The sequence below is a fragment of the Cynocephalus volans genome, chromosome 1 (assembly GCF_027409185.1).
Source record: "Cynocephalus volans isolate mCynVol1 chromosome 1, mCynVol1.pri, whole genome shotgun sequence".
Taxonomy (NCBI): domain Eukaryota; kingdom Metazoa; phylum Chordata; class Mammalia; order Dermoptera; family Cynocephalidae; genus Cynocephalus; species Cynocephalus volans.
Genome location: NC_084460.1, coordinates 146,334,189 through 146,359,430, shown reverse-complemented (window position 1 = coordinate 146,359,430; position 25,242 = coordinate 146,334,189). Strand labels below are relative to the sequence as shown.

The 25,242-nt window shown below is 33.2% G+C and overlaps 1 protein-coding gene across 1 annotated transcript in view; it reads left to right on the top strand.

The window, feature by feature from the left end:
• EPHA6 (EPH receptor A6) overlaps positions 1 to 25,242 on the top strand; it is an 839,959-nt gene that overhangs the window by 141,952 nt on the left and 672,765 nt on the right. The window contains exon 3 of the mRNA XM_063078754.1: positions 15,553 to 16,216. Within this exon, the coding sequence (XP_062934824.1) occupies positions 15,553 to 16,216 (664 nt within the window). The remainder of the gene's footprint in view (positions 1 to 15,552; positions 16,217 to 25,242) is intronic.

The window sequence follows — 25,242 nt, the reverse complement described above, 5'->3', positions numbered from 1 at the left end:
CATATATGCTCTCAAGTTAGTTCAAGCCACTTTTTTGTTGTTGTTGTTTTTGTTGTTATTTGCTATTACTTTTTATAAGATTTGCTGATTTTTTTTAGTAAATAAGATTTTTATATATTTATTATCAGAATTATATGAATTTCTTAGAATTAATTGGAGAGATATTAGTTTTCTCTTCTTGGAAATTGTGTTTTAATGAGTTTTATGCTTACCCATGGAATATAGATTCCATTCTTTGTGTAAGCATAAAAATTATGAAAATTTTAAAAATTCATAAATTGTGAAGAAAGAAAATTCAGTTATTACCCCTTCTTTGAAAATAATCACTATTATTTCAGGTTTCTAAAAGATCTTTCCTCAGCTCTGTGTGTGTGCCTCTATACTCTCTCTGTGAATACACTAACACACACTTATGCACATGCACATAGTATTACATATTATGTTATAATACCTGTTTTGGTTATATAATATTATATAATGCATGATTTTAGATGTTATGTAATATATAATACTATATGGACATATTTTTTCAAAACTGGAATTATAGTTTACCCATTGTTTTATGATTCAGTTTTTTTCTCTTAATAGTATATTATGAATACATTTCTAAGCCATTGAATGTTCTTTTCAAAATGAATTTTAATGACTGAATGGCATTTTATCATTTCATCAATACACAATTATTTTTCAACCTTATTGTCTCATCATAAAGTTCTAGAAATGTAAATACGAGACCATTGTCTTAAATACCTTCTTAGATTTCTTAAATATGTTGTCAAGTTTTTCATTATTGGTACTAGTTATCATGTATGAATACTTTTTGTAGGAATTCCTTTTACTCTTAAATTTTTGGGTTTATTTTGTTTCAGTTGTGACCTTTATTAGCAACATACAATTACGTAATGACTGTGTTTGTATATGCATGTGAGTTTTAGTTTTTGGAAGATCTTTTGTTTTTGGAAGATTTTTGTGTTCAAGTTTGGAAACAGGAGACAGAATAGTGCTGAATACTGTGCATAGTAAAGATGAGTATGATGTTCTTAAAACTTTGGAAGAAGAGTGGATTCACAGCTGATGTGTGGGTTGCAGTTCAGTTTTGTTTATTATAAAATCTGGGAGTCTTTATCTTTCAAAAGTGGATATTTAACAGTTATTGTTTGATAACTGACATACATCTTTTGTCTTCTATTATTAGGTATTATATACCTTCTATTTATATTCTTGTTTACTATTTCTTTTCTTCTCCCATTATGACTCATTATTCTATTTTTTTTTCTATAATCCGCTTTTCTGTATTTCTACTTTCTTGGGCATATTTATTTATTTATTTTTCTATTAACTTATAAACTATTACATTTAGCTTAAATTGTTACTCTAAATATTGACTGCTTTAAGTATATATTAAATCCTTTAAATATATATTAGAAATGATACTGACTTTGAATGTAAGCTGCTTGACAGTGGGAACCATATTTGTTTAATTATATGCAGCACTAAGCTTAATTCCATGTCCTTTTAATTTTTAAATACTTAGGAAATGTTTATTGCTTTGCTTATTGGATTTAATTTTAAACTCTAAGTTGGAATAATTTAGTAAACTTTCATAAAGAAAGCTGTAATATAAGCAAACACACACATGCAAACACATTTTCCATATATTTGGAGAGTATCTTCACTTAAAAGGTATTTTATAGATATGTATTGATAACACCTTCATGTTCTATCTCTTAAAAACATTGGATTAATCAGAAATACATGTGATAATTGTCTTCCAATCATTTTTGTCTTTACAAAGAATCTAAGTACAAAAGTACCTAAGTATATTGGTTCCATATAATAAGTTTTGAGCTGAAAGATTCATGTTCCCAAAATGACCTTAAAATGGTGTGATGCATCATAAGGTTTTTATTTCTATGATAACAGCAATTTTAGTTTACTGTTCTGTAGATTATAATTGTAGTATTCAGAGACAGCTTTTTTTTCCTTGAAATTTGTAAAGTGAATGATTGTTAAGCATTGCCGTTTAGTTAGTCTCAAACATTCTTTTGTCTTTTTTTTCTAAGAAAATATTAATGAAACTTTTTCAAAAGGTTATTTGAAATTTTAAAAAAGTAAGTTTCTTGCACTGTCTGTGGCTTATTTCACAGTAATGATTGTGCCAGATTCTATATAAATTATATAGTTTTTTTAAGCAGTTTTATAGGAAGAATATGGTACATCTAAACTTCACTCTGGGTAATTATTTATTTGTGAGATTAAAAATAAGGTTTAGGTGATATTCCCAACCTAGATCAGTGGCTTAATTCTTCCCTTCTAACTACTCCTAATTTGGTATTTGAAAATAATTTTTTTTTTTTCTGACTGGTAAGGGGATTGCAACCCTCGGCATGGTGTTGTCTGCACCACACTCAGCCAGTGAGCCACCGGCCATCCCTATATAGGATCCGAACCCGCGGCCTCGGCTCTACCAGCGCCGTGCTCTCCCCAGTGAGCAATGGGGCCGGCCCCCAAAAAGTAATTTTTTTAACAATTGAAAATCAGTACCACAGAGTTATTTTAAAAGAATAGGTTCTCTGATTTTATGATTTTCCCATTATCTATGCACTCACATGCTGTGTTCAAGAGTCATGACACACAAATATGCCACATGAAATTAATTGCTGTGACATATAATTTTATTCGAGTCAGATTTTCACACATGTTAACACAGAAAAATCTTACTATGAAGCCATTGTAGTAGCTGATGATCATAGATATAGTTTCATATGTAGGTTTCTGATGTCAAGCAAGCTTTGACCTACAAAGAGCAATTGCCGTAGAACTGAAGTCCTAAATAGAGTTATAATTTTAATTGAATTTTGAAGTTCTAATATATTTTGGAAAACTAAGTCAAAACATATATCACTGTGAAGTGTAAATGCAACATTAATAGGCCAGTATGTAACCTAACAAGATATGCATGGAATCATCATCCTACCTTAAAAGATTCTCTACAAATTTATTTTACACATTCTATGTCTCTGATAAAAAATACTCTTCTTCAGATTTCTGCATGAGGACTGTGCTCCTGCCAACCCCAACACTCCACCAACCCTTTTCTTGTCTCGGCCACCAATAACTTCTTTATTACCAAATCTGGTGGACTTTGGGCTGTCTTTATTTTACTGGACCTTTCAGCAGCATTTTCTATGCCTAAATACTTTCTCCTTCATTAATTATTTTCTTCTGTATGTGTGCAGAACATCACACTCATAGTTTTGTCTCCTAATTTGCATGAATATGTACACTTTGAATATTCATTTATCTCATACTTGATGTTTATAGGACTCACCAATTTATAATTTAATATACTTAAATATTATACCTTTAGTTAAAGTAGAAAGTTAATCAGAGTCACGGCTATGGACTTTATCATAGATGGAGCAAAAATAGATGATCTAATTGGATCTGTAAGTGGCCACTTTTTATTAAAGTCATTCTCTGTTAAAAGATACCTTCTAAGCAGCCTGGATGTTATGTCACCTGCTTAGTTCACTCTCTCTCCTGATGTAGACACATCTTATCATACCATTTTCCTCTTCTCTTCATCTTACACACCCACAGCACACATGCACATACACACAGAGAGGGACAAAGAGAGGCAGAGCACATCTCAGATTTTAACCTGAGTTCTCATCCTAACTTAAAATCATGGGCAATACAATGATATCTGGTGAGTCGTGTAATGTTTGCAGGCTTCATCTAACTCATCTATTGTATCTGTATTCAGCTAAGTGATTCTGATATCTCTAAAATACAATGACTAGGAGATTGCTAAAAGTTTACTTATCTCTCAGTAATGTGTGAGATTTAGAATCCTGACTTAAGATGTAGTAGGTCTCCCATTAGTGAAGCATTCAGAATTATTCTAGTTAGAATTCAAACCTTCTATTATTCATTTGTAAATTCGACAAATATTGAGAACCCACTGTGATCCTAGTATTGTATCCCCCTAGTACTAGGAATACGATGATGAACAAGACAAGGTTCATGCCTCATGGAGCTTATTCTACTTATCTTTATTTTAGTTTAAAGTCTTCATATGGGCCAGCATAACTTTTCAGATACTTTTGGTGTTGATCATTCTGTTTTCTTTGTAAACTCAGGGAAGTCAATTCCCTCCTTGAAATCAGTTTCTTCATCCATCCAGGATAATATTCTTCATTCGGTCTCACTTACAAAAATCAAATTAAATATGGTTCATGAGATTATTTTTCTATGATTTCTGTTTTTGTGAAGTCCTATGAAAATTAGCATGATATTCATGTATTATTGAACATAAGATCAAATAATTAAGATGACTATTTGCCATCTCTTTATTGTAGAAATCCTGTAAATATTCAAAGATAATATCTGCAGCATCTTAGTCATTGATTAATTAAAAATTTCAACTTTTTATGAAACCAATTAAGTCTATTGAACATATGGAAGATGGACTCTATTATTTTTAATCTTTACGAATATATGATAGTTTTCTTATAGAATAATCATTTCTTCTTAGTGGAAATTATCCTTGTTGCCCTAATATTTTGGTCATGTAAATAGGACAAACCTATAAAAAGTAACAAATTTATTTGTAAAACTTATTTAGTCTCAGCAGTTGTCTTCCACATATACCATTGAATTCTTACTTCTTTTATTAAATATCTTTGTAATGCTAATAAAAAAGTTTTATGTTTTGCCCAAAGTAAAATAGAAATGTATCTGCACATGATACATTTTACTTCTTGTTTTATTCTCTGAAACTAGTTATCATTTAAGTGCAGAGCCTTCATTTTTCTATGCAAAAACAGATTTATGTTATTAACTACATGCCTAGCAGCAGAATTCAGGGCACTAATTTTCTGAGTTTATGTCAGTATATTGACTCAAAGTGAATATTTAAGTGGTTCTGAGGAAAATATCACATTAGAATAAGAAGACGCCTTTAACAAGCTTTTCTTTGACAGAGAATATTAGATATGCATGTTTTAAAAATTAAGACACTATAGAGTTGCCCAATGAGATGCTTGTGTACAATTAACAACTTTAGTTTATTTGGCTTAGGCAATGTAAGAGGAGGAATCTTTGGAACAAATCAGATATGTGTCATGTTAACAATGACACATCCATTTTCTTCATTTTTTCTTTTCTTTTTTTTTAGGATTAAGCAGGGATAATAGTCTCATTTTTATTATCTACATTTTATAGAGCACTATGTACCAAACATTGTGTTCAGCACTTTTATGTAGCTTCTCATTTAAATATCAAAGTATCTTTGTGAAGTCAGGACTGATATCTCCATCTTATCAATGAGCTTTTAAAAAAATTTTATTTATTAAAACATAATTGATGGTTCATATTTGTGTAGTACAGCATTGAATGTCCATACCTGTGTGCAATATGAGATGCTCAATCAGGATAATTACTATATTCAATATTATACAATGTAATCATTTTTTGTGATTTTTTTACCAATTTTTCACTAAACCTCTTCCCTCTTCCCCTTTTGCACCTCTGGTGGCCTCAGTTCTGTTCTCTCTTTTTGAAAGTTCAATGAATTATTGTGGTGGTTATATCTTTCTCTTTTACAAAAAAGATTTATTTATTTATTTTTTTTTCTTTCACCTCCCACTTATGACTGAAGACATGTGGTATAACACTTTCTGTGCCTGGCTTATTTCACTCAACATAATTTTCTCTAAGTTCATCCTTGTTGTTGCAAATGGCAGAATTTCATTCTTTTTTTATAGCAGAGTAGTATTGCATTCTGTATATTAACCCTGTTTTCCTTATCCAGTTATCCATCCATAGACGTTTAGGTTGGTTCCAACTCTTGGCTATTGTAAATAGATCTGTGATAAACATGTAAGTGTAGGTATCTTTTTAACATGATGATTTCCATTCCTTTGGGTATATACTCAGCAATGGGATTGCTGGATCGTATGGTAGTTTTATCTGTAGTGGTTTCAGAAACCTCCATACTGATTTCTATAATGGCTGTACTAATTTACAGTCACATCAATAGTGTAGGAGGGTTCCCATTTCTCTGCATCCTCACCAACATTTTTTATTAACTGTCTTTTTGATAATGGCCAGTCTGACTGGGTATTATGGTACCTCAGTGTGGCTTTGATTTGCTTTTCCCTGAAGAGTATTGATGTTGAGCATTTTTTAATGTGTCTGTTGGCCATTTTTATATCTTCCTTTGAGAAATGCCTATTCAACTCCTTTGCCCATTTTTTAATTGTTACTTGTTTTGTTACTGTTAAGTTGTTTGAGTTCCTTGTATATTCTGGATATTAATCCTTTGTCAGATGCATAGTTTGCAAATATTTTCTCACATTTTGTAGGTTGTCTTTTTGCTCTGTTAATTGTGGATTTTGCTGTGTAGAAGCTTTTTAGTTAATATAGTCCCATTTGTTTATTTTTTCTTTTGTTGCCTGTGCTTTTGGAGGTATATTCATAAAGTCTTTGATCTTTCATGCATCCTGAGATGTTTCCCCTGTGTTTTCTATTAGGAGTTTTATAGTTTCAGGTCTTATATTTGTCTTTAACCTATTTTGAGTTGATTTTGGTATATGGCAACAGGTACAGGTCTAATTTTATCCTTCTGCATATGGATGTCCAATTTTCCCAGCTCCATTTATTGAAGAGACAGTCTTCCCCAGTGTACATTGTTGTTGCCTTTGTCAAAAATCAGTTGGCTGTAAGTATGTGGATTGATTTCTTGATTCTCTATTCCGTTCCATTGATCCAAGTGTCTGTTTTTATGCAATTACAGTGTTATTTTGATTACTATAACTTTGTTGTCTAATTTGAAGTCAGGTAGTGTTGTACCTCAGGCTTTATTTTTTTGCTCAGGATTGCTTTGCCTGTTCAGGGTCTTTTGTTGTTCCATATGAATGTTAGAATTATTTTTTTCTGTTTCTGGGAAGAGTATCACTGGTATTATGATGGGTACTGCATTGAATCTGAAGATCACTTTGGTATGGACATTTTCACAATGCTAATTTTTTCAATCTAATAGCATGGAATGTATTTCTATCTTTTGTGTCCTCTTTAATTTGTTTCAGCAGTGATTTGTAGTTTTTGTTGTACAGATCTTTCACCTCCTTGGTTAACTTTATTCCTAGATATTTTATTTTCTTGGTGACTGTTGTAAGTGGGCTTGCTTTCCTGATTTCTTCTTCTGCTAGTTTGTCGTCAGAGTATAAAAATGTTGATTTTGTATCCTGCAACTTTACTGAAATCATTTGTCAACTCTAAGAGTTTGTTTGTAGAGTCTTCAGATTTTCTGTACATGGGATCATGTCACCTGCAAATAGAGACAGTTTGACTTTGTCTTTTCCAATCTGGATGCCCTTTATTTCTTTCTCTTGCCTGATTTCTCCAGCTAGTACTTCCAATACTATGTTAAATAGGAGTGGTGAGAATGGACATCCTTGTCTTGTTTCTGTTCTTAATGGAAAGGCTTTCAGCTTTTCCCCATTCAGGATGATATTAGCAGTGGGTTTGTCCTATATGGCTTTGTTGTGTTGAAATATTTTCCTTCTATACCTAATGTGATGAGAGTCTTTATCGTGAAGGGATGTTAAATTTTGTCAAATATTTTTTCTGTGTCTATTGAGATAATCTTATGGTTTTTGTCCTTGATTTTGTTGATGTGGTGTATCACATTTATTGACTTGTGTATTTTGAACCATCCTTGCATCTCTGGTATGAATCGCACTTGATCATAGTGTATAATTTTTTGATGTGTTGTTTTATTCTGTTTGTTAATATTTTGTTGAGGATTTTTGCAGTTATGTTCATTGGAGACATTGGCCTGTAGTTTTGTTTTCTTGTTTTATTTTTGTCTGCCTTTGGTATCAGGGTGATGCTGGCCTCATTGAATGAGTTTGGGAGAATAGTCTCTGTTTCAAATTTTTAGAATAGTTTGAAGATAATTGGTATTAATTTCTGTTTAAAGATTTGGTAAAATTCACCAGTAAAGCCATGTGGTCCTGAGCTTTTCTTTGTTGAGAGACTGCTGATTACTTCTTCAGTCCCATTGCTTGTTAGTGGTCTGTTCAGGCTTTGTGTTTCTTCTTGGTTCAGTCTTGGTAGTTTATATATGTCCAGAAATTTATATATTTCCTCCAGGTTTTCAAATATGTGGTATATAGTTGTTTATTATAGTCTCTAATAATTCTATGTATTTTTATATTTCTGTGATATTGGTTGTAATGTAATGTCACTTTTTTTATTTCTAATTTTTGTTATTTTGACCTTCTCTGTTCTTTTTTTAGTTAGTCTAATTACTAGTTTATCTATTTTGTTTATCTTCTCAGAAAAACAACTTTTTATTTCATTGTTCTTTTCTATTGTTTGGGGGGCCCTGATTTCATTTAGTTCCCCTCTGATCTTAATTCTTTCCTTTTTCTACATTTGTGATTGTATTGTTCTTGTCTTCCACTCTTTAAGGTATAACATGAGGTTGTTTATTTGAAACTTTTCTATTCTTTTAAGCATTTATTGCAATAAAGTTACCTCTTAGTACTGTTTTTGCAATATACCACTGGTTTTGGTATGATGTGTCTTTATTTTCATTAATTTCCAGGAAATTTTTTGATTTCCTGTTTCTTCTTCATTCCATAAGTTGATCAGGAGCATGTTGTTAATTTCCATGTATATGTATAATTTCAGAGTTTCACTTGTTATTAATTTGTAGTTTTAATTCACCATGGTTTGAAAAGATACTTGAAATGATTTCAGTTTTTTTAATTTGTTGAAACTTGATTTGTGACCTAACATGTGGTCTATGTTGGAGAATGTTTCATGTGCTAATGAGAAGAATGTGTATTCTGTAGTTGCTGGGTGAAATGTTCTGTAAATATCTTCCAGGTCTAAAGTATAGTTTAAATTCTGTGTTTCTCTGTTGATTTGTTGCCTAGATGATCAGTCTAATGTTGAGAGAGGGGTGTTCAGGTCCCCAACTATTATTGTAGTTATGCCTATCTCTTTTTGTTCGGTCCAGTAGTGTTTGCTTTATATATCTGGGTGTGCTAGTGTTGGGTGTATGTATATTTAAGATTATTATGTCTTCTTGCTGGATAAATTTCTTTCCATATAATATCCTTGTCTCTCTTCAGGGTTTTTGGTTTAAAGTCTATTTTATCTGATATAAGAATAGCTACTCCAGCTCATTTTTGGTGTTCCATTTGCATAGTATATCTTTTTCCATCCATTCACCAGTAGTTTATATGTGTATTTACAGGTGAGGTGAGTCTCTTGAAGATAGTATATAATTGGATCTAGCTATTTAATCCTATCACTTTTCCTGTGTCTTTTGAGTGGGGAATTTAATCTCTTTGCATTTATGTTTGTTATTGAAAGGTATTGTCTTACTCCTGACATTTTATCAATTTTCATTTGGATGTTTTAAATATCTTTTGTTCTTTTCTCCCTTTTTTATTGTTTGTCTTTGGTGCTTGTTGGTTTTTTGAGGTTGTAAGATATTGTTTCTTTCTCTTTCTCATTTGCACTTTTGTTCTACCTGTGAGTTTTGTTCTTTCTTGTGTATTCATGGTAGTAATTATCATTTTGCAGATTCTAGATGCAGGACTCCCTTGCTAATTTCATTCAGAGCTCTTCATGTGGTAGTGAACCCCCATGGTTTTTGTTTGTTTGGGAAATATGCTATTGCTCCTTCATTTCTGAAGGATAACCTCGGTGAGTATAGTATTCTTGACTGGCAGTTCTTTTGTTTTATTACTTTGAATATATCATCTCATTCTTTTCTGGCTTGTAGAATTTCTCTTTAGAAATCTGCTGTTAGTCTGATGGGAATTCTTTTAAAGGTGACTTTATACACGCTTAATATAATAGCATGCAAAATATATCTGTTCTTATGCCTTGGAAGAGTAGAACAAAAAGCTTCTTTTGTCTTATGGTCATTTTATAAGCTTTTTTATTTGAACCAAGGAGTGGATATATGAATTACTTGTGATGAATGAGCATTTTGTCACTTGGAGTGTCTTGCTCAATAAACACCTTTGGTTAAGCAAGAATCAATTGTCCAGCAGAAGTTTGACAGGAAGCATGTCTCAAGACCCATATAACTATTTATCCTAAGAATGTACATATTAGATATGGTATGGTAAAGTTAATGTGACCACAAGAGGAAACAAGAACAAGGCTTGGAAAGAAGTATTACACTCCCAAGTCCCAGAGAGGGAGTCTGTGCCTGTCATGCACAGCCACAGGGAAAAGGCCAGGTTTTGATTGATCAGATGTTAGCAGACAGATGTGAGAGCAAGTGTAGGAGGCTTCATTGATCTTTTTGTAGGAAAGGCAAGGCAGGGCAGAGTAAACAATGTAGGATTGGCTAGTTTGAGTAATTCCAGTGGACTTTGGTCTACAAGGGTGTTCTCTAATTGCATGATTCCTGGCCTGGAATGATTTAGGGCAGAGAAAATATTGGCTTGGTATGTGAGAGTTAGATAAGGAGGTGGCTGGGGGTGTAGACTTGGGATTGGTTGGTTTGCATGTGAAAAACATGCTCCAAGCCCAGCCCGTTGCTATCTCTAAGAATTAGGTAGCCCCATAAGGGGCAGTCTCTCCACCATGAAGTCTCCCCCCAGATAGCTTTTTAAGATGTCAAAACATCATAGAATGTAGAAACTAAAGTTAGAGGCCTGGTTCCAGTGTTTTGTCCATGCATCACTGGGCAGTTACTTTGTTTAATTCATGGGTGTTGGATTTCGTATCAGTATTGTGAAAATGAAAATATCTGTCTTGCTTTACTGGATTGTTGAGAACCAAATGAGTTAACATTTCTGAGAGATTTGACAAGCATACATTCAGTATATAATTAGTAGCCTCAGGGATCATTACATCCAAGTTCTAAGTATGAAAGAAAGAACTCTTTGAAGTACAACTGATTCTTACTAAACCAAAACTTCTTGAGCAAGACACTCCAAGTTATGAAACATCTAAGTATTTTACAGCTGGAGAATAAGTTCTGGGTTTGTTTTAAAAAGTAAGAACTTTAACCCACTGGATATACATGGTATGAGCTAAAGTCACCAAAAAGTGAATGTATATAGCTTATATGTTAATTTCTATTTGCTCTTCTCCTTATTGAATCTTATAATTCTTTAAGGTTTAAGTTAAGTGCTTCCTTCTTGGCCAAGTCTTCAGAACCACCCCAACTCACAAGTGTTGCTGTCCTTTGAACACTTACTATATTTATTATATGTACTATTTGATTGTTGCACTCAAACCTGTGCTATCAATTATGTTTTCATAGTTTATTATCTTAAAGTTGTTATAGTTACTCCAATGAGAGCAAACCTTATATCCTCTTACTTCATTTCCCTTATGAAACTTATCACATACTATAAATTCACTAAATATTGTTGATTACTTGTTAACACATGACATATAGGGTCTGTCTTCAGACCCAGAAAGGAAAGACTCTCCTCTGTATCAAAAGCTTGAGATGGTCATGCCCATTCTCTCCTTTTGCTACACCCCTCTTCGTGAAGCTGTGACCTTGAAGGATGTCTTAGTCTGTTTATGCTGCTATAACAATACCTGAGATTAGGAAATTTATAAAGAGCAGAAATTTGCTTCTCACAGTTCTAGAGGCTGAGAAGTCCAAGATCAAGGTGCTGGCAGGTTTGGTGTCTGATGATGGCCTGGTCTGTGCTTCTAAGTTGGCACCCTGAATGCTGTTTCTTCACATGGCAGAAGAAATAGAAGAGCCAGGCAGCTCTCTGAAGCCTCTTTTATAAGGGCATTAATCCCCCATTCACAAGGATAGAGCCCTCACAACTTAATTACTTACCAAGAGGCCCTACTTCTTAACACCATCACCTTGGGGTTTAAGTTCCAACGTTGGAATTTTTAAGTGATGTATATTAAAACCACAGCAAGTGATAAGGAGATAGGGCAATTAGATTCTTTGCTTTCCTTCTATACAATACCATAGGTATTCAAGACACTACAATTCCTTGCTCTGATAGCCTAAAGTCTCCTTTCAGAATCTTCATGGATTTTGCTGGAATCTATCCTCCAGTGGATGTACTGTGCCACTGGTGTACTCAACCTAGGTTAAATGGAGGGCCAGAGTCAGCAACTTTTTGTGTCAGAGACAGGGCACAGCTTGTACATTAGTGCTGCATTGCTCAGATAAGTACTGTGTGAATCCCACTCATGGTAAGGGATATAGCTAGGGTCAGGGAAGGCAATAGAAATGTGATTTACTAAGGTTTGGGTAAGGCTCTCTATTGACCATCACAGCTTGCATGAAATTCTGAGGAGTCCAAGTATTTTAAATATGAACTTGGCCTTCCAGGTTGTTATGAACATATCTCTGCACAGTAGGTAAATGGATCATATTGAAAGTTGATCTTATTTAAAGAATGATTTATTATTTTTAAATATTTAGACATATATATAGTATGTGAGCCCCCATACTTCATGTTTGCCATGGGCCTGTGATTTTTAGAGGCCCTATTTATTTTAATACTTGAAAATTATAACTAACAGGTTATATAATTATATAAATACAAATACAATTATGTATAAATGTAGTATTTACAAAGGACACATTTTGACTAAAATATGATGTAATTTATGCATCTTCTGATGTTAATATTTTATAGTAAATTTTATAGCATTTTAGATCTTAGACAAATCTTGAATTTATAATTTTTTCTTAGCTAATTAGAATCAAATTTAATAATCTAATTTAAATTACTTTCTATATTCATGGATAACATGAAATTTAGCAATTGGTCTCTTTTGACTTTTTTCATATCTGAATCTAAGTCCAATTATTTTTTAATTAAAGAGAGTAGAAATACTGGGCTGACCAGCTAGCTCTGCTGGTTAGAGTGTGGTGCTATAACACCAAGGTTCAGATCCCCATACTGGCCAGTCACAAAAACAAAAAAGAGAGATGTAAGAAATACTATTGTTCATCAAACATCACACATTTAACGTGGAAACGTTATGCACCATCTTTGAGAAGAATTGCAAGTCTAATTAGCTGTGTATATTTTGGTACTTTCTTTTTCCTTGGTTCATATCAGTCCTGATTTGGTGAATGCATATTATATCCTTCTCACTCCTGACCCATCTCTCCATCTGAATGTCTCCCCACCCCTAGCCAACAACAACATCTTTCTAAGTAAATAAATGTAATAATTTTAGGATTTTTTTCTAACGAGACAGTTTTTCACATTTTAGTTAATCTCATATTTTAAGAGGGTTGGTTTTTTAAGCATTGTGAATACTTCCTACTAATATAAAAAGATACAGTCTGAAGGGGTTAAACTATTGTTATTGAAACAGAATTTAATGGGAGTATAGCTCTATCCTCCTATATGGGAAAGTAAATGGTGTAGTATAGACAATAATAATTATATGCATTCCTTGAGAAACAAAATTTATTCTTATTAGAAACTTGTCCAAAATAAGAATAATCACTGGATGAGTACTTTAGAGGCTCTCTTATGGATAAAATGCTTAGAATTTTGAATATTAGTTTTGACAGTTCTCAGATTTTATTATTTGCATCTTAGCTCACAGTTATACTCTGAATGGCTAGTTTGCAGTTTAAATGAGCTGAGGTAGCACTGGTTTGCCTTCAAATTTAAGTGGAATAGTAAAATAAGACCTGTGATAGGCTAGGATGAAAGTCATTTCACTGGTAATTTCATGTGAGTCTCCATGAGATTATTGGTTCACCCCTAATAAATAATGGGCATGTTTTCCAAAATTATATCTGTAGTTCCAAAGGAACTTACAGTTGTTTTTTTTTTTCTGGAAAATACCCTCTAAATTTCAAGCAAGCAATTTACAAATGAAATTTTTAGATACAAACTGTTTTTAAGTTTGCTTGATGGATAAGATAAATTATTTGTAGAAATTTACAGTAGGTAATTGAAAGTACTTACTCTCATAACAATCTTAATAACCAAAGGAAGTAACCATTCTATTAAAAACTATATGAATTGAAATTCAACCAGCCTTGACTGAGTGACTCTCTACAGCCAATTAAAAAGAGAAACTGCAAACAGAATGTGTTAAATAATTTTATTATAAATCGTTGAAATATGGCATCAAGAAATATAACTTATTCACTATAACAAACCATTTATCATTTCTAGTATACTCTAATAGAAATGATAAACTATGATGCATAGCATGTTTTCCCAAAAAGGCTATAAAGTTACCAGAATGTTATTTTCATTTATTGAAAATTCTCAGTTATAACTATATAAACAAAATACAACTACAATCTAACTTGACATTATAGAATTATACAATATTAGATATTACAGTATATTGCATTATAGAATTATGTAATATTAGATATGTCAGTATAAATACCAATAATACCAATTTCAAGGTACTCAAAGATTTTTATTAAATTTCTAAAAAAATAAATAAACAAGGTCTTTCTGTGCAATTAAATGGCAGAATGCTTGTATGTAAACTAGCAGAAGTGAAAATAATCCAGTGATCTAGCTCAGAGTAAAAGCCAAAGGGCTTAAAATGCATGTAATATGACTTTTTGGTTAGCCCTTTCTGACTCTCTGTCCTTACTACCTAGTATGCTTCCAGTGCCCACTCATGCTGTTTCTACAATATACCCATGCACTCCTGCCTCAGGGTATTTGCACTTAGCCTTTTTCTCTCCACAAGTTTCACTATCTCACCTCTAAGACATTGCTTAAATGTCACTACCTCAGTAAGGCCTTTGCTGTCCATCCTACTTAAAATTGTAACCCTCCTCTTTTCCATCTCTCTGCCTTTTTTCCCCCCGTTGGACTTTCTATCATATTATTCAATTTATTCATTTATACTTTTTATTATCTCTGCTCACTCTAAGGTATGCTCCATAAAGGAAGGGAGTTTTTGTTGAGCTAGTTAACTGCTGTATTCCCAGTGTCCAGAATAGTGCCTGATAAATATTTCTTGAATAAATCTAAGGCCTTATCTATGTCTATTTTCTATCAAAATAGCCAGGTAAATATTTAATTGAACACTAGTAAACATACCTCAGTCTGTGGCAAATTGGATATGAGGACAGATGGGAAAACCAGAGTGCATTTGTCATAGTTTTAGTAGTTGTGATCAGGTAATGGATGCTATTTTACATTTGTATAGTGTGCCAGAAACTGTTTTAAGTGCTTTACAGATATTTAACTAACTTTTGCTTTAAACATCCCTATGAAACAGGTACTATTATCAGCTCTATTTTATAGTTGAGGAAGCTAGAGTTTAAGTAAAGTTGCCCTTGGTCATGTAATTAATGTATAGGAAGACAAGAGTGATACCAGAACAGTTGATTCAAGAGTCTGTACTCTTAACCAAAGGTTCATGGTTAAATGTTGCTGTATTGGTGCTTTAAATAGCTTTGTTTCATCATTTTTATCCATTTTTCTTTCAGTGAAACAAAAGATTTAGAAGTAATCATTTTTGTTTAAACACTGTGGTTTTATAATCATTTAATTGTTCTTTTTTTTCTTTTCTCAGTGGGATGCCATCACTGAAATGGATGAACACAATAGGCCCATTCACACATACCAGGTATGTAATGTAATGGAACCAAACCAAAACAACTGGCTTCGTACAAACTGGATCTCCCGTGATGCAGCTCAGAAAATTTATGTGGAAATGAAGTTCACACTGAGGGATTGTAACAGCATCCCATGGGTCTTGGGGACTTGCAAAGAAACATTTAATCTCTATTATATGGAATCAGATGAGTCCCATGGAATTAAATTCAAGCCAAGCCAGTATACAAAGATCGACACAATTGCGGCTGATGAGAGTTTTACCCAGATGGATTTGGGTGATCGCATCCTCAAACTCAACACTGAAATTCGTGAGGTGGGGCCTATAGAAAGGAAAGGATTTTATCTGGCCTTTCAAGACATTGGGGCATGCATTGCTCTGGTTTCAGTTCGTGTTTTCTACAAAAAGTGCCCCTTCACTGTTCGTAACTTGGCCATGTTCCCTGATACCATCCCAAGGGTTGATTCCTCCTCTTTGGTTGAAGTACGGGGCTCTTGTGTGAAGAGTGCTGAAGAGCGGGACACCCCTAAACTATATTGCGGAGCTGATGGAGATTGGCTGGTTCCTCTTGGAAGGTGTATCTGCAGTACAGGATATGAAGAAATTGAGGGCTCTTGCCATGGTAAGGAAGAAACCTTTAAATGATTTCCCTGGCATTTAAATGATGGTTTTTAAAAAGTAAATATGTTGTACATTTATTTTCAAATAATAATTTTTTAAATGCTATTCCTGACAATTAATTGTGGAAGAAATGGACTCATATTAACTATAAGGGCATTTCTGAAGTTTTTTGTTCCTGAGAAAGCTGCTTGAAAATGTACCACATTGTTTTTACTAAAGTAGTTAAGCAATATAAATTGCAGTATTCTGCTAATTTTTATAAAGGAAAGCAACATCAACAGCAGCAACAAAAGGCAACAAGGATTCAAAATGGGAATTTGCCTGATGTTCCACATTTTGGTAGTTTATAGAGACTATGAGATTTAAAAAGAGTTTGAAAATAATCCTTTCTTCCATATTGAATTGTAATAATTGAAGAGTACTTAGATTGTATTTAAATAGATAAGGAATTCATATATTATTTTATTTAAATAAATGAGGAATTCATATATTATTTTATTATTTGATTTCAAAACATATACGCTAGTTCATACACTTTTATTCATTTGTGGTTGACCTTATCACAGTTCAGTTTATCCTTTGCTACTGTGAAGTCCAATTTTCCACCATATAACACATTAACGTCTTTATTTTAATAGCAGTTATTTGTGTAAGATCTAATTGTCAGGAAATATTAGCACCACACAGTGCTAGTAAAATTTAGAACTATACCTTTCACATTGTTATGACAGTGAAATACCTATAATTTTCAAGATGAAGCACTTTTTTTATTTGATTCATTTTATGAGGGCTTATTAATCTAATAAATATATAGATTTAAAAAATTTTAAATATACCTAATAAAGACCATCTATTCAATTGTATTGGAATTTAGAACTCATAATCAAAACAAATATAGAAATAAAAGCATTTCTTGGTAGATAGTAACATATTCTCAATGATAAATTATTTATAAGGTTTTTTATAGCACCATTTTGTATTTATTGACTCATTTGTTGATGCTACATTTATACCCAGTAAAAAGGATGAGTGAATAAGAAAAAAAGCATACCTGTATGCATATAAGGGTCATGGATAATATATGTGAATTTTTAAAGGTTCTATCTATTTATAAAATACTTGGGTTCCTAACTCAAAAAGTTCACTAGAGCCTCCAATGATGATTATGTTCAGTAGCTGGCAAATATTAATATTTGCATGAGAAGTCTGTAGTATATATCTTATAAAGCATGAACCAGCTTTCCTTCACTATTTAATCACTAAAATATGTTTCATTCAAGTTTATCAGTATACATTGAATCTAAAATTTTTATTCTCTTGTAGCAAGGATTTATAATGCAGCAAAAATAAATCATAAATGATCCTGGAGGAGTCTATAGTATTATTCATACTGGAAAATACACTAAAGAAAAATTTATGCATATAAATAATTATTCAGTGAGGTTGGTAAGATAATAAGAGCTGGGGACAAAATATATTACACATAGTAACCATGTAGTTTTTCCACATTTTAACTTAGGTAGAAGTTAGTCATTAATTGGTAAAAAAAAAAAAAAAAAAAAAAAAATGAAGTTCTAAAAATATTTAAAGAATACTTTAATAATCTAAGGATTTATTATGAATTTTTTATGGCATTGAACACAGCATTAAAGCAACGAACAGGAATGTCTAAAAGTTTTTTTATTCATCATGCTTGCTGAGTGAAATTTTATTCTTATTAATATGCCTTAAAATTCCTTCAGTCGTTTTGCAAAATTGATTTTGGACAAATGATAAACAGCATCAATTGGTCTAGAGCTTCTCCTTGTCTGTTGCTGATTGAAGAAACATGTGGGAGAGGGTACAGTACAAATGTTTATCGTCTTATAGTGGATGGCAGAAATTAGAAGAATTAAGTCTGAATTCTTTATCTATGACCTACTAACTTTGAAATCAGTTTCCTTATCTATAAAGTAGTGGTTCTACTCAACTGAAGATAAAGTACATGTAAAACTGTGCAAAACAAGCATATATGCTTGGTTCCAACTGAATACAGTAACTTCCTGTTTATAAACAAAAGGAAAGCTGGAGTGGATATGGAGACCTCATTTTTATAAATAGATATCTTACAGTACCACCAGTGTCCATTTCAGCATATTTATTTACATATGTGTTCTTGATGCTTTATATTGCCCCTTTCTTTCCTGTGATAATTTTTTGTCATTGCTTCTGTCTCACAACCAAATCTCTGAACTACATATAACCTAAATGTGAAATTAATTCGAACATAAGCTATAGCTCTAATAATAATGTGACCGCATGTATGATGGGAAAAGAAAAAAAAAATACAGTATCTATGTATCACTTTTCTTCTTGTCTATTTTGTTAAGACAATCAATTATTTTAAACTATTGACATTTTTGAGTACCTACTACCTCTTAATCACATTGGTAGATGGTAGAGATAAATATTAAAAGGCTTATGTTTCAGTTATCTATTGATAAGAGACAAAACATTGCAAAAATTATTGGCTTAAAACCACAATGATTTATTGTTTCTCATGGCTCAGCTAGATAGTTCTTGTGCTTAGTGTAGATTAAACAGAGGTCACTCATGGACCTGGGAGCTTCACTGGCGTTGGTGATGTCCTCTCATCTTCTAGGGCCTCTCCCTACATAGCCATTCATCATTTAAGAATCCAGCCCAAGCTTTTCTATAACGTAGGGCTTGGCTTAAGAGGAAGTTTTTCACATAGCCAGTTTTAAAATGAGTAAATGAGAGCTACACAAGGGGGTGTATACTCAGAAGTGTATTTATAGGGGGCTGCCACTGTGACAGTATACCACAGTTCACTCACTGGATTCTCCTGATGAGTTTCCCTCCTTCATGCACAAAACCTCACACCCTCCCTGTATTAGTCCATTTATGTTGCTTATAACAAAATACGTGGAACTTGGTAATTTATAAAGAAAACGAAATTCATTGCTTACAGTTTCTGAGGCTGGGAGGTCTAAAGTTCATCTGGTGGTGATGACAGTGACTCACATTGCAAGATGGTGCAAGCAGAGAGAGCAGAGAGAGACAGACAGACTCTTCTCTTTTAAGGCCCTCAGAACCATGCCCCAACCATTTTTAATACATTCACTACAGCATGGTCCTACTATCCAATCACTTCTTTAGGGCTCCACTTTTCAGTGACCGTAATAGGATTTCCCACACTCTTAACAGTCACAATGGGGACTAACTTTCTAATACATAAAACTTGGGGGACACAATTCAAGCTTCAAGGAGTTCTGGGGGGATATAATTCAATCCACTACACTCCCAAAGCCTTAAACACCTATGGCATCATGTTGAAGTCCAAATTAGCATCATTGAGATCAATTCCAGATGTGAATGAAGCCTCCTAATTAAAGGTTCTCTTGACCTGGAGAACTGAGAACTATAATATAAGTTATTGTCCCCCACACACGCAACACACATGGGACAGGGATAGGATAATTGCAAAAGATTCAACCATTCCAAAAGGAGAATAACACAGCAATCACTGGTCCAATGTGATTCTGAAGTTCAGCTAGGTCTTGTCAGGATCTCTTATTACAAGGGCAGGAAATATTCTCGCATTAGAACCTGCTACTGCTCCCTGGGATTGGTTCTCTGTGGTTCTGGTCTTCATTGCTGGTCTCTTGGCTCTGCCCTCTGAGTCACCCTCCCCTTTTTTTTTTTTTTTTTTTTTTTTTTTTTCTGACCTGTAAGGGGGTAGCAACCCTTGGCACAGTGTGATCTGCACCACGCTCAGCCAGTGAGCGCACCGGCCACCCCTATATAGGATCCAAACCCACAGCCTCGGTGCTACCAGCACCCCACTCTCCCAAGTGAGCCACGGGGCCGGCCCCTTATTTTTAAGAATTGTCCATGTGCCAGTTGCTAGTTTCAACAGCTGAGTGAAAAAACCTCCTTAATTAAATCAACAATATTATGAAGTGTTTTTTCTCTCTTCCAAGTCATCCCAGACAGTATTCTCACCAATTATTCCTTCAGTATACAACATGAGTTGGCCTTTCATTATCTCCAATAGCAATTTCTTTGCTGAGCGTTCAGCCTCTACCTACAGTTTCCTTGCTATCCTTCCAGCCTCCACAGTCTATTCAGCCCCAAAGCAAGTGCCATGGGTTTTAGCTGTTTCTTATGGCAGCATCCCATTTCCTGTACAAATTATTTGCTTGCAATTCTGCAAATTGGAACGTTGGACTGGGTTCACCGGGTGGTTCTTTTCTCACGTTATGTGAGATCCCTCATGCAACTGCAGTTATTTGGAGGATTAACAGAGCTAGGTATCTGATATGGCTTCAATCATGTATGATGCTTCATCTGGCATATTTTAGGCCCTGAGGTTGCTTATTGTCTAAATTCTGGTAACAATTTTAGTGTGTTTTATTTCTGGAAATTATTCTAGTTTTTTTTTTCTTTCTGGTATATCCATTAAAAGTGGTTACTCACCATAGCACTCAAGGGACTTCACAATTTAGCTATGTCTTATCTTTTCTAACCTGCACAAATTCTGTCTACTGTTCTGTTTTTATTACTTTTGAAAAGTCCACTTTTTTTTTATGTCTATTGCTTTTTTCGTATTTTATCTAAGCTGCTTGTTGCCCCTTTCTTCTTCCTTTTTCTGTGATGGAATTTTATTCATCCTTCAAGTTCTAGCACAAATGTCATAAATCTGGGTCTTCACAAAGTTAATCCCTCTCTTCTCTGTACTACAATTTGTACTAATTACTTATTTGTCTCTTTTACCAGGACAGTCAAAGAAGTGTAATTAAAAATCACATGTGTATTAAAGGCTAAGAAGGTTATTGATGTGTGTGATTACAAGGCACTGAGAACTGGGATCTACTGAGTAGTTAAAGGGAGAACCTATTGGTATTCCTATGGAATGCTGTCCTCTCACACAGGAAAGTTTTCTTCAAGGAGGACTGCAGTATTTTAGATCCAGAAGGCCTTAGAAAATACTTTTATCCATCATTTTATGAATCAGGATACTAAAGTACTGAGAACAGAATTTAATTACCTGGGGCCACACAGTAGTAACTAATATTAGACTGAGAACTAAAGTCCAGATATTTCTCCATCTGGCCTTTGTGTGTTTTTCTTCCCTCCTTTCCTCTATTCTTCCCTTTCTTACTTCCTCACTTTCTTTCTCTTCTAACTTATCATTACAGGCATTTGTGCCCTTACTTTAATGCTTTAACTTTTCCTGCTTGCCAAAACCAAAGCAGAGCAGCCCTAAGTTACTCATTCTTAATTAGGTCCTTTTGCCCTGTGTTTATTTTCCAAACTCTGATATGGACACTGTTACAACAGGATTCATACATCCATTTTGAAATTCAGGATGCTGAGAATAATGGAAAAATATATAGATTCATCTGGAATTTGCTGTTAAATATGATAAATAGGAAAAAATGACAGTGAGACTTTAAGGATTTTCATAATTTGCTTGAATGAGTTTAGAACTCTTGGTTTGCTATGGAACAAAGACACAATAAGCTGGTTTAAAATAGAGTAAATCCATATCTATCCATGGTATCCATATCTAAATAATGATGTATATTTAGTCACATTTAAATAATTTATTATGTGTGATATTTTATTCTAAACGTTGTACTGCTGGATGTTTGAATCTGTGGTTCCTTTCTTCATAATATTGTTAAGGTATAACCAGATCCAAATTCTAGAGCACAAAAGAAAGAGGCACTCTTATTCTTGCTCTATCAATCAGGTTTAAATAGACAAAACATTATAGTAAGAATATATGCTAAAATCTAAAACCTAACACAAATAATTTAAGTTATTCTGTTGTACATAATAAGCAGTACTTTAGCCTTGGCTTAGATCTCAACTTATTTTGCATAGCTATTTTAATTTTATTTTATAGATTTATAATTAAAACTGTCATGATAGGCATATCGATGTCACAGATTTAATTTTTAAATTGTTTTAATTTATTCTACTTAACGTCAATTTTTCTAAAGGTTTGAATGAAAAAATAACATTGATTTGTAAAGTACTAATTTACATCAAATAATCTTTCACTTCATTTATATATGACTATTTTAACACTATGGAAAAAATAATTGGAAACAACATGCAAAATTGAATACTCATACAGTTTTTGTTGTATGAGTTCTGAAGTGACTTGAATCCCTAATAAACTCCTCTTAAACATTAATTTACAATAAATCTCATTAAGGTAGTGGTTCTTGTACTTAGAGATATTAGTTGGCATTCAGAATTTTATACCTGCTGGAATACATATACAAGTATACAGCAAGGATACTTTCTTTAAGCTTGAGGTATCACATCATATTATTTAACAAAATAACATTTGGCTATGGCAATTAAAATTCTGAAACACTGAAATTTTTTTAAAACCTTTCCTTTATAGAAACATGCTTTTATTTATTTTCCCTCTAGTACTGCTTTAAAATTCTAGAGGAAAGGATAGTGACAATTCTTGGACCGTTGCATTATTGTTCACAGAGGTGAATGGGATATTCAGGGCCTTTGGTAACATAGCTATTGATTTGATCTCCTGAAGAGTGTTATTAAGGCCTCATGGCACAGTCCTCTGATGCAGTTCAGAAACATTTATGCTCTGTGTTTATGATCTGCTGTCTAATCATGTTATCAGAGATGACTGTGGAAGCAGAGAGCATAAAGAAATTTGAGATACCAGGATTTGCTGGCATTAAATAAGAGGGTTTGAGGATATCATGAAAAGCTGAAAGGTAAGATTGGGATCAGAAAAAAAGGGCAGACTTATTGGCTCAAATAGTATTTTCACTTTCTAAAGGTGCTCACAAACTAAATATAAACTCTTACAATATAACCTTCAATTCCAAACAAACCTTCTTTTTCATGAAGCAATTCCAGACTTTCATCCAGCTTGAGAAGAATATGAAATCAAGAAGCCTGAAAGACTCTAAAAATAGAAGGTATTATTTCCAAAGAAGACAGAGTAAAGGTGAATAATTATAGTTTGTTCTTTGTCACAATTTTAAGAATAGGTTAAGATATAAATTGGCTTGAAATTATAATTTTTAGTAAATAATTTTAACTATATTTAACATCACTTTTAGTCTCTACTTTCTACTGGCTTGAAAGGTATAATTCATAATTCTGTAGGAGCTATCCTTAATTTTCTTTTAATTCTTTTTTTAACACATATATTTCTACAAGGGGATAAATTTATTCAATCTCTTTGTCCTCTTGTTGGGAAAAATGCCAAAATAATTTTCTCATAAGCCTGTTTTGTCCTTGAAGTAATATTTTGTCTTTGAAATAATATTTGCTTGTTACACTAGTCTGGCCTCTAATCACTACTTGTGTTTTTGGCTTTTGTAACCACAGACGGCATATGCTAGCCTAGTGAATGCTGAGAAAAGAAAAAAAAATGTAAAAACCCTGGAAGAGCTTGCTTATAAAAACTTTGTGAGACCTGAGCTTGGGGTCCAGATTTCCAAGCATTAGCTTGTCTGGGCCCACCAGCTAATAAAATACCTGACCCCCCAACCCTTTGAGTGCCGACCACTTCTTGGTCCAGTCCTTTTCCCTAACACTCTTTCCAAACATGACACACCATATCACCCACTGAAATTGTGAATGTTGCCTAGAATTTTGATACTACCTTTTGAACAAACAAAATTAATAGGTTTATATAGTCAATATTTAGATACGCCAATATATATTAAAAGCTTTTATACTTGCCATCTTCTCTATCATAATCTTTTTTCTTTTGGTTTCAGATATTCTTTTTGCTGATGTATATCTTTTGGTAGTTTTTTTTGGCCTGGTTCTATGAGTGATTAAGGTCTTTATTTAGTGGATGTCTAAAAATACCTTTATTTTGCCCTCCCTCTTCAGCATTTATTTATTTGGGTATAAAATACTAGGTGACTATTATTTTTCCTCAACATTCTGAAAATGTTATGAGAATCTACAGGGGTACTTCAAAAACTTTATGGGAAAATAGAATTAAAAGATAATACTAATCTTTCTATGAACTTTTTGAAGTACCCTCATATTTTAGGCTTTGTAGGCCATGTGGTCTCTGATACGACTATTCATCTCCATTGTGGTAACTTGAAAGCAGCCACAGACACTATGTAAATGAATGGAATTAGCTATATTCCAAAAAAACTTTTTTTTACAGTAAGAAAGAAAAGTGGCTGAGAGCAATCTAAGGAATGTGAGGTCTGTTAAACTTATTAAGCTCAGAGAGAGATGAGTTTGTGGCTGCAGTTATGTCCCTTCCACACCCATATCCAGAATAATTGCTGAATTGCATGTTTCAGCAACAGTATTCCCCAGCAACAGGTACAAATTCCCCAAATGTTGCTACCATAATTTGTAAAATGTGACCCTCACTCTTTCTTTGTTGCAATGTTTCTGGAATTTATGATGCAAAGAACAATGTATAGCTAATTAGTACCTTATGTTATTTTAGTGAACCAATGTAAATTCATGGCAGATAACTTTGGAACTGCTCGCTTGACTTCTCCTTTTTCCCTTTGAAAGTCTGTCTATAACTGCTGATAAGGAAAGCACATATTCAGGCCAACTTGAATCTGTGACTGCTGGGCCGCGGTCCACAACTTTGGCCCACGTAAACGCTTTGTTTTATATGTTTTTCCCTCAATTGCTTCGTTTAGGCCTACGACAAAACTGGGCTGAAATTAGAAAGCAGGCTGTGGTCTGCCAATTCATGTTATAGGTTATTACATAATACCAAAAATAATCTAGGATTTTTCTTTGATTGCCTAGAATCCATATTTAATGCCTAGATGATACCCTCTTAATAAAACAAATAAGAGCAAATTTTGGCTATAAATTTCATCTTTTAATACTTTGGTAATGTTTCTCTTTCACCATTTATTCTTCAAAAATTACTGTTTATCATAAACTTTTGTGAAAATATTAACATGTTACCTACAGGGTCAGCATCTTTTTGTTGCAACTTTGTTTTAGTCTTCATTGTGCTACAACAAA